The sequence below is a fragment of the Trachurus trachurus genome (assembly GCF_905171665.1).
Source record: "Trachurus trachurus genome assembly, chromosome: 18".
Taxonomy (NCBI): Eukaryota; Metazoa; Chordata; class Actinopteri; order Carangiformes; family Carangidae; genus Trachurus; species Trachurus trachurus.
Window position 1 is genome coordinate 10,720,735 of NC_139909.1, and position 11,367 is coordinate 10,732,101.

The following is an 11,367-nucleotide window of genomic DNA, read 5'->3' on the forward strand; positions in this document are numbered from 1 at the left end:
ATGGTCACGATTGTCGGGGCCTACAATCTGACCCCCAGACTATCTAAATGGTTCTATCTGTCATTTGAATGTTAATTAAAACATTCTGTGTTGTATTTGATTTTGTTCTTGAGTCACTTTGTGTTTAGAAAAAAAAAAGTGCTTAATTGACCAATCCCCATGATTCTGTTACTAGTCCGACATTAGTTTTGGGAAGTGTGGTTGACAAGCTAGCTGTCAGGACTCTAGCTGTTACAACATGTGTTGTTATGGTAGTTTCAGAGTGGAAAAAGTAAGTGGATCAGTTTACCCCATTGATTTCTCTGGTTTGTCTCAGTTTACCCCTGAGCTGGGGTAAAGTGAGACACGAGACCACTTTTTTTAAAACAATCATATTTTCACTGGCCTTCGTCCTGAATACATTCTGATAATTTCCATTGCTAGGAAACATCCTGAATTAATGGGAAATGTGTAAATTTTACTGATAAATCATTTTAGCTCGCTTAGAGGGGAGCAAATGTAAAAAGTGTCTCACTTTACCCCACTCTCCCCTAGTAGCAACTACCAGTAAACAACAAGACTCCCTATATGTTTGATGATGCAACTACAGTATGATGTAATGTTTCAACGGTCTGTGGTTGCTGATGTAAATAACAGCAGTTACAAGCTCACGTGCAAAACTGAGCTTTACTTGTCAATGTATTAGTTTGACCAAACATGGGAAAGTTAGCTCCACACAGATCCAACATATCATAGGAGCTCTTTTATTTACAGAGGACGTGACTACAAACCAAAATCTTGGTTTTATTCGATGTTACGTCATCATGTCAAGGTTAAATTTCTTCATCTACTACTGTATATCACAATATCTCCTCTCTGTCTTTCTCTTCCAGCAGTGAGCCCCAGTTGTGGCCGGTGGGCATGGTTTTGGAGGGCAGCTCAGAGGCGCTGTGTCCCCCCCCATCTCTGGAGCTGCGCCCATCCTGCAACAAGAGCCAGTCCTCGCCTCCTCTGAGCACAAGCTCGCAACCGCACGACGGAGTCTTCCCTGAGGACAAGGAGCCCGTCAAGTACGGCGAGCTCATCGTCTTAGGGTGAGATACCGAGAGTGTGTCCACTGCTGTACATCGTCTTTACGTTATGTTTGGATGGTACAAGACTGGGATGGTCAGTTCCTGGTCTTTGAGTCAACCTCTGACTGAGTAGGGTAGACCTGGTCCAGTGAGATCCAGTCTAAGTTTGGCTTTTGAAGAACTGAATCTACAAGAGTTCAAGTGTCCATTTGATTCCCATTACCTGAGATTGGACCCAGGTCTGCAATCAAAACAACATTGGCAAACAAGGCTTTAATAAAAACAGACCAACCCCAATCATCCATTGGTGGATCTCTGAACAGGCCAACTATGGACAAGCTCAAGGGTTCAAAAGGCCCCAAAATGTTTTAGCAAGCCTTTAAACCTGTCCAGCATCCAACAGATTGTCCAACCTCTTGACCCGTGATGGCAATTTATTGATTTTAATAATGTTGGTTTACGTGCAAGCAGGAGTCAAGCTAACTATGAGTTGCAGGCCCTTAGCTTCATATTTACTGTCAAACAGTAAAGATCAATCTGTTCTATCTCTTTTCATACTAAGGTAATCACACCCTAATTTTAGCATCCTATTTGAGCTGTCCCTTTATGGATCTGCCTCACCAGTTGGATTTGAGATGCTATGGAGAAGCCGAACAGATGGATTTCTTGGCTCAGAGAACCAGACCATTAGTTTGCTGAGTAAGTTGCCCACAATGGACAGTAATAAGAAAAAGCTCTTTAGTACTTATCCACTGCTAAATCTGTGGCCGGCTTCAAGGACACCAGCTTCTGAGTAGCCTCTTAATATTCTGGATTAGTGTGACAATAACGCCGTAATCACAATAAGCCCTTTCATTCCTCTCATTGGGCAGACTGGGCACCAGTCAGGTGAACGACTCTTTGCCCAATCAGCTGTAAAATACCTTACAGAAGACCGTTATCTCAGTCAATTAGTCTGAGGGAAAAAGAGCTAATTCGACTCCAAACAAAGATCTTCATTCACACCGAGGCCAATTTAGACCTTAAACTCCACGAGGAACAAACAAAAAGGCAGACGAATGGATGTGTTGTATAGATTGCATACAAGTGTGAAGGAGGGATATCTCTCCCACAGGGATGGTGTGGTGCTATTCCAGGCACAGAGACACAGACATATGCTGCCACTCCTCGACCTATTGATCCATGCACTGATGGATGATGAGAACGACTCGCTTGTCCGTCCATGTGATTACAGAGAGAGGGGGAGATTACCTGTCACTGACGTTTTACAGCATCTGTCCAATCATGGCTTCTCCGGGTGCCACTGCAGGACACGACTGGAGGGAGCGGGGGTTGATTATTAAAATGAAACACTCATATCGCTGATAACCAGTCAAGACAAAACGTGTTTTATTTGGACTTCTCGTGTCCCACCGACCAGGAACCAATCTGGGTTTATGAAATCAGACTCAGCCCTTATTGACCTGACTGATTGAATCAGGTTCACTATGGACAGTGGGTTATAAACAGGCACATAATGTATTAAATCTGTTCAATATAATACAATAAAAGGAGGATATTGGATTCCCTGATGTAGTCGTTTGGTTTAAATGTTATTTCAAGTGATCATATTCGGAGCGCAAATATTAATCTGGAGCATTCTCATGTTTAGTGACCTAGTGGTTTCCAGTAAGACTAGGGTTCAATCTGCAAGTCTGATCTTTCACAAGAGGTTGTGACTGTGGTGTTTGTGTGATTTGTACCACTGAAGTTTTATAAATCTGTGTCCAGAGTCACTGAAGAAAATAGGAAATAATCAGTAGATCAGATACTGGTGATACAGGAGATACTCATTGTAAATGAGCAACTCCACATCCCCTCTTGTTCGACCTCCTTGATCTTCTGATGAACAAAATACCACTTACTTGATAAACACATCACCATCTGTCTCAGTTCTTCCTCCTTCTTTCATCTTCTCTACATCACTGTCTGTTTGAGGCTAAAAGAATAAAGTCTAGGGCTCATGGTAATTTGACCTGAGGTGTTACACAGCAGAGCTTTCAATGCAAATACCGTTGGTCGTCAATGTTTGACCACATCCAACCCTTGGTTCACTTGCCCGCCTTTTCATGTCGTCCTGCTCTTCCCCTGCTCTGGAAACCAAAAACCCTTAATTAAGGAAAAGAATTATGGGATATCTAATGCATACTACTCATAACATATCCTAGTTGGGATATATAGGAATGATATAGGAGAGCTGTATCATGTGATGTTTCTGAAACCAAGGCACCCTAAAGGAAACATAGATGTTACTGGGATAAGTTAATACATTAAAACTGTAAAACTGTTTAATTCAATTGATGTGACAGTTAAGTGCATTTTATTCTTCTGATTCACAGGCACAATGGGTCTCTGGCCAATGGGGACAAGGGTCGCAGAAGAAGTCGTCTGGCCCTTTACAAGAGGCCGAAAGCCAATGGGGTCAAACCGGATGTTATCCACAATGTGTCAACACCTCTGGTGTCAAAGGTGAGCAATCAGAGTACAGTTACTATAGTGCAAGAAAATTATACAACAAAGTTCATCTGTAATGGAAGTATCATCATTTCTAATGAACAATGAAATCACAGTAAAGGATATAAAGCTGAAATTGAGCCGATGAACTTGGAGATAACTACTGAGCATTAAAGCAGTGGGGTATTATGGCGTTCCCCTGCAACAGGAAATGTTCTGTGGGTAGATGTTCCTGGAGGAAAGTCCTTCATGTCTCCTTGTCATGTGACCGGGGATCATGTTTTTTTCCATCGACAGGCACTCAGCAACAAAAGCCAGCACAGCATCTCCTACACACTGTCACGGAGCCACTCTGTCATTGTGGAGTACACCCATGACACCAACACAGACATGTTTCAGGTCAGTGTATGTGCACACACACACACACACACACACACACACACACACACACACGTGCCAACTCAACACTCTTAACTGTGACCTACTGTAGAAATAGAACAGCAGGAGTGACAACAGAGGTGTGTTCAACGTGACCTGGCTCATTGTATCAGCACGTGAAATTAAATCAGATTTACATTTATTAAAGCAATGGATGATGATTCCGTCTATTTGTTGGATACAGAATGTTTATTATTGATGCAGGTGGTGAAATTGTATCTTTCTATCATGTTTAATTGTGGGATTTTAGATGTTTAGATGTTTAGATGCTAATTGAAAGACTTAATTGTCTGTGTGGGCTGACTTCCTGTTGGAGACGCACTCTAGTGGCCAGTTAGAGGAACTGCAGCTCGCGTCACTTCAGTGTTTCAGATTTTTGCTAAAAATCACATTTTCCCATCGTCTTTTTTTAGAAACATTGGATTCTTGGAGGTTATACATTTGTAGGACTTTCTCGTGTTCAGTTTCCATGACAACATCACAATATTTTCCATCCAAATTGGAGAAACACTAATGCACACATGCAAAATCTAAGTAGGATGTTTCTAGCTAATGCAGTGAGAGAGCTTTTTGACATCTTTGAAGTCCAGTATTTAGCTCTTAGATGCATCCACATGCCAATCAGTTGGTTGTTTTCAGAGATCACACAGCTAGCTTGTTTTAAACCTGTGCTCTTTAGCGGTCCGAGCTAGGCTAATGCAGTAATTAACATCCAGATGAGGTCAGCATCAGTCGTCCTCTTGCTTCCTTCACCTTTATTTACCTTCTGCTGTTCCTCGGAGGTGCCAACAGTAAGTGAACCTGTGAGCGCTGCTGCAGAGAGTCAATGAGCAGAATAACACACAGAGCTCTGAGGCAGCACAGAGGTAATCTGTTGGCAGATTTGTCAGACGACTGGAGAATGCAGCGTCATGAGAGTAAAAGAGAGAGAGAGCGAGGGCATCAGAGAGAAACAGAGGGAGGAGAGAGAGTCTGAGCCAGGAGGGAAGACAAAAAGACTGAGGAGATAAGATACACAAGAGAAGATGAGTCACACATCGTCTGCTCTCGGCATCTCCACCACCTTCTCTCATCATCAAGGAGATCCACACTGACGCCCAGTCCGTCCACGTCTGTCTGTGCTGCATTCAGGGCCTCGTTCACCTATTTTACAAACACACACACACACACACACACACACACTCCTTCACTTAACCTTTAGATTCATCTTTCAATGCACCTGATACGGTTTTGGTTGATATATCTGCAGCGGTGTGAATAACACAGTACAATGACAGTTCGGTTTGACTTTTCTTAAAGGTGAAAATGAAACCAGTTCAGTCCAGGTTAGTGCTTCAGTGAACTTACTGCTGCAGTCTGAAGGTGTTTTCCTTGTTAAAGTAAACTGAGTGTAGTTGTTAAGAGCTAAAGTTGACTTGTTTTCAGTTCTTGAAGGTGTTGTACTTCTCGTCCTAAAGGCTTCTTCGTTTCTAGAAACAGATGAGTCCCAAGTATTTGACCTTTGTTGGGGTTGACACCTTGGTGGTGGTACGGAGAGTCATTGAACTCACCATCATGTGGGTTGTTAGAGTCACCTGGGCCGAGGTCTGACTCATCAGTGAGTCATTGCCCTCATGTGGCGTCTAGGATCACATGGGTCAAGGTGTGAACACGAGTTTAACACCATTTGTTAACCAGCAGTCGCTTGCAAGCTGCCGCTACAATCCAGATTTTATAACCACAGCATCGTCTGATAGTTTCACCAAGTCAGAGACAAAGATTGAGCCATTACTGCAGCTCAATTTACTGTAAAATGGTCAGGTAGTTCATAATTAGAGACGGTCTAGACCATCTCTTCATGAAATATTCACAAAGACCCAACAGTTCCAATGGAGAAAATGGAAATAATTGCAGGAAAAACGTCTTTTTAAGAGGCAGAAACCTTGAGACGAACCAGACTAATGGTGGAAGGACACTTGACTCGACCGGTACTGGAGAGTTTTGAAAGTTGGAAGTTGCTAAATATAGTAACATCAAGCTTTAGATATGGTACGGTCCTTTTTAGGGATGTCTGAAGTTACATTACAACCTTCTTCCAAGCATGAATATCAGGATATACTGTACTGTGATGTTTGCAACCACAGGTGAGACGGATATGGTTGTTCTTGCCTCTTTTAAAGGAGGTAATCTTAAACAAGGGGGTCTCATGGTCTCAATACAATAATAATAACAGACAATAAAACAATAGTAAAATACCAGAGGAAAATGATAAAACAGTTAAGAATTAGTTTAAACCAAAATATTGGGTAAAGAGGTATGTTTTAAGACGGGACTTAAAAATGGGCTTTATGCACAGCTCCACTACTTCCTGAAATAAGCCAGCTCCTTTATTTCCTTACATTATTGGACCAACTGATTAATCCAGGTGTGTCTGACCTCACAACACTGGTCAGGCACACCTGGATTAATCAGTTGGTCCAATAATTTAAGACAGGAAATAAAGGAGCTGGCTTATTTCAGGAAGTAGTGGAGCTGTGCATAAAGCCCATTGCAGTGGATGTAGCTTCTTTGATATTTAGTGGGAGGCCGTTCCATAAAAAGGATTATATTGTCTGACTACATCCGTCCTCTCCTGGTTCCTGCAGATCGGCCGGTCCACAGAGAGCATGATCGACTTCGTGGTGACGGACACAGCGGGCAGCGGCAGCAGTCAGGGTGGAGGTGCAGCCGGGGAGGGAGGAGGAGGAGGCGGAGGAGGAGGAGGAGGAGGAGGAGGAGGAGGTGGAGGTCAGTCGGCTCAGAGCACCATCTCCCGCTACGCCTGTCGCATCATGTGTGAACGCAGCGCTCCCTACACGGCCCGCATCTACGCCGCCGGCTTCGACTCCTCCAAGAACATCTTCCTGGGGGTGAGTTGCTCCTCTCTGCTGCTCACGAGGGTAACCGTGGCAACCGTAGTGAGAGCGACAGCAGCAGGGACACGACTGTGTAGTGCCCCCACTGCTGCTGCCACTGCCGCCCACGGGTGACATCATAGCTGTGAGGATGCATAAGTGTCAGTGCACGTGACCTGGTCTGAGGAAGTGTGTGTGTTTGTGTAAGGGATGTGTGTGTTAGTCATGTGTGCGTTATGAAAGATCTTTGTGGCCCTGAAGTGTTGCTTCTGTTTGTGATACTGTTTGAAGCTGCAGATTCCTACATTTGTAGTAGTCAGTGAACGTGACACATGTAAGAAGTCTTATAAACTATATATATAGTTAACATTTTATACCATATGTAAATTAATTCATTATAAATATGACAGCTGGTATTTCATAAACATTCACATATAGAGGATGTGTATACGTTGTAATTGAATTGAATTGAATTGAATTAACTTTATTGATTCCCCCAAGGAGGGAAATCTGTTTGTACCAGCACCACACAACAATAAAAAGCAAATACACAATATACACTGCTCAAAAGAATAAAGGGAACACTTAAACAACACATCTTAGATCTCAATTAATGAAATATTGCAGTTTAAATCATTATTCAATATATAGTAGAGTGTGTTGAGAACAAAATAACATAAAAATGATCAGTGTAAATCAAAATTATCATCCCAGGTTGATTTCACACAGGTGTGATATACTTGGAGTTATAACGTGTTGTTTAAGTGTTCCCTTTATTTTTTTGAGCAGTGTATATAAAAATAGACAGATAAATACTCTCGGCACACACACAACATTCATTCATTAAAAATATTACACATCAACCTTGTAAGTGACATAGTATATGGCGACATAATGAGATGCAGCGGCAGTATACTGTATCTCATTTATATTTATGTAACCCGTTTTTACCGAATTATTAATGAACACATTTTTACTTCAGTGTGTTGTTTTGGTTGTGAGAGTCTCCGTCCTTCGGCTGAAGCTGCTGGAACAAAGTGACTCTGAGTGCAGACCAATAAAAACCTCTTCTCATGACGACATGACGTCATCTAATGCAACATTCATCAGGACCTCGACAAGTAGGCCAGCAGTCAGAGAGATGACGTCAACAGGCAGAGCTCAACACACACTAACACACACACCAAAAACAGTGGATACGTGGAACAAATATTTCCTTTTATTAAAAACCAGATCTTTGCTGTTTCTCTGTGGTGTGACTTCTGACCTCTGAGCAGATAAAGCTGTCATTGTTCCATAAATAAATAATATACGCTTAAAGAAGCAGTGCTGCAGATTCTCCATTATAACAGATCCACTTATCTTCTTTATGGTCTGTTGGTTTTCAGCACGTCTGCATAGTAGAGTCTTGTTAATGGCTGTTTTCCCGACTCAAACTGCACAACAACCCAGACTCACGTTTGGTTTTATAAGATGGATGAGATTTACTTTGTTGCGATTTAAAGGGACGACCCATGTACAGCATCAATATCAAGACTAAAACACAGCAGGATTTCTTTTAGATTTTAAATTTTAATACCATTTCCAGCTGAAAGCTCGTCCCTAAGCGTAAAAGCCAAAGAATGAACTGAAAGATGTTTTTTTTTTTTAAAGCATCCTGTAGAGCTGATGCCCTGTGGATTCATTCGTTGCAGAGATTAAACTCTTACACGTCGTAATTCAAACCAATTTAAAGTGAAACACTGATGAGTACAGCAGTGCAGTAATTCTTGGTCTGAAAAACAACAATGAATTTTCCTCCAGAGCAACAGAAACCTTTGCAGAGCCTCATCGTGCAGTGTCCTCCCGATCCTTTTGTGTTGAAATCAGGGTAAACATGCCAGAAACCTGCTGTTTCATTTAATGAGAGCTAATTTGTGTTCATAATACGACACCCCCAACTCCTTTTTCTCTCAGGAACAGGTTTATTCTTATGCATGGGTGTATCTCTGCGCATTAGTCAGTACAGTAGTCGTTCTGTACCGAGCTAAATATAGAAGCAGAACAAAAGCAACGTTGGCTGTTTTTCCTCTGACATCCACCTCCACTACATCCCCGTGTGCCTCCCCATCATCCCCCTAACCTCTGCATCTGCCTGCTCTGTGTGTGTGTGTGTGTGTGTGTATCTGTGTGTGTGTGTGTGTGGTGGTCTCTAAGGAGCGAGCTGCCAAATGGAGGACGTCGGACGGCTTGATGGACGGCCTCACCACCAACGGGGTGCTGGTGATGCATCCAGCGGGAGAGTTTGTGTCTGAGCCGGCTCCGGGCGTCTGGAGGGAAATCTCGGTTTGCGGCAACGTCTTCGCCCTGAGGGAGACCCGCTCGGCCCAGCAGAGAGGAAAACTGGTAAGCTGAGGCGCCGTCGATGGGAGACGAGTTCTATTTTTGGTCACAAGACTTAAGGCTGTTGACCTTGACTTGACCCCGAGAAGTTGAAGCTGCAGGGATGAAAAATGGTCCATCACATGTAGAAGAGATTGAAGGATGTATAGAGGCGTGTTTCCACTGCAGGAACTTAGGGGTAATTTTATGGGGCCGGTGGAAGGCAACTGGACGTCGTTACGGGTCTTGAAGACATCTCGCCTCTAATACATGAATAAACCTTTTGGGCCAGAACCAAAACCCCCCAAAAAAGTTCAGTTGCCTTCAGTTGCAACGCTTAACTTTTTGATTTTTTTTTTTTTTTAAACAAATTTTAACATTTTTCTCTAGAATTAAAAAAAAAAAAAAAAAAACCTTGAAATGTTATTCTAGAAAATTTTTAACTTTTTTTTAAAGAAATCTTACCACATTTTTCTTGACCTTTTTTTTGAAATTTTTTTTACTTTTTTGGAGAAATTGTAACACTTTTTCCCAGAAATGTCTCTATAATCTTTCCAAAAAATCACGCCATTGGCCGTAATTTGAACATACATTGACTAAAAAAGTAACGTTATTCAGTCTCAGAACAAATATTTGTGTATTTCTGGTGTTTGCTTCAAAATTTTATCCAATTTGTTTCAATTTAGGGGTCCTTGATGTAAAAATAAGTTTGAGAACCACTGCTCTAGAAGATCCAGTCAAACACCTTAGGTGTGAAAGATGTTGAGGTTACTGGTCGTGCCTTGATGACGACTCTTATCGTAACCTCAATTTGGAAACAAGTGAAAATCTAATGAAAAGACAAATATCACTGAGCTCCTCAACAAAACATCGGTTCTAGGTATCAGTCTCTTGAGTTGGAGGTTGGATCAGATACGCAGATTCTCTGATAATAACTGTGATTCTTCCCTCTTTCCTCTTCCCCCCCCGGCTGTGTTTCCTACTTCTGTGCTCCTCTTGAGGTTGAAAATGAGTCCAACACCCTTCAGGACGGCTCTCTGATCGATCTCTGTGGGGCCACCCTGCTGTGGAGGACCCCCGCCGGACTGCGCCACACCCCCACCCTCAAACAGCTGGAGTCCCTTCGCCAGGAGCTGAACGCCGCCCGGCCGCAGTGTCCCGTGGGCTTCAACACCCTGGCCTTCCCCAGCCTGGCCCAGCGCGAGATCGTCGACAAGAAGCAGCCCTGGGTCTACGTCAACTGCGGGCATGTGCATGGCTACCACAACTGGGGCTACCGCAAAGAGAAAGGCCCCGCCGGCCCCGGGGGCACGGCGCCCGCCAGCACCGGGGAGAGGGAGTGCCCCATGTGCCGGCGAGTGGGGCCCTACGTGCCGCTGTGGCTGGGCTGCGAGGGGGGGTTGTACCTGGATGCCGGACCGCCCACTCATGCTTTCTGCCCCTGTGGCCACGTATGCTCAGAAAAGACAGTGGTGGGGTGGAGCCAGATCCCGTTGCCCCACGGCACCCACGCTTTCCACGCTGCCTGCCCCTTCTGTGGCACCTGGTTGACGGGGGAGCAGGGCCACATCAAACTCATCTTCCAAGGCCCCGTTGACTGAAGCCCCCAGACCCTTCGGAGCCGCCGCCACCACCACCACCATTGGTCTGGACGGGAGGTAGAGCTGCTCTAATTTCTGTGTGCTAGAACAAACATCTGAACACTCAAAGTGTGAGTGAGTTTAAAGGAGGAATCACTGATGCCAAGTACAGAGAAAGGACTGTTGATGTGACGAACTGAGAACGACATGCAATAGTAGACGCCAAGGCACATGGACTATGAGGTGTATGGAGAAGATGTAAATAAACTGTGTTGAAATGAACGCGTTGTTTAGTTCTTTTATTGACTTCTCTACGAATGTAGCTGGAGAAACATCAAAGGATCATTTAGTTTTAGACCGGTTTTCAAACTTTAGCTGCAAGGCGATGCAACATTATCCTTGGTTGTTAGGAGTTCCTAGTTTGCTGGACTGGCTTCTAGGGGAGACACAACGATTGGTTGGTTGTGGCTAGATGGCGTACATGAGCTGCAGGAAGTGACGTCCTAGAAAACATGCATTCTTTACTTAGCTGTGCCTAAACCTAATCAATGGCTTCCCTTACTTTTTGTT

General features: G+C 43.6%; 1 protein-coding gene across 1 annotated transcript; it reads left to right on the forward strand.

Annotated features, from left to right (window-relative positions):
• Positions 1-876: 876 nt before the first annotated feature.
• On the forward strand, positions 877-10,818 carry peli3 (pellino E3 ubiquitin protein ligase family member 3; the record flags this gene model as incomplete). The annotated part of the gene is made up of 6 exons (XM_083993220.1): positions 877-1,073; positions 3,431-3,560; positions 3,843-3,944; positions 6,608-6,871; positions 9,053-9,241; positions 10,219-10,818. Exons 1-6 carry the CDS (start codon positions 901-903, stop codon positions 10,816-10,818), a joined length of 1,458 nt encoding a protein of 485 aa, XP_083849346.1. The 5' UTR covers positions 877-900.
• Between the last annotated feature and the right edge of the window lie 549 nt (positions 10,819-11,367).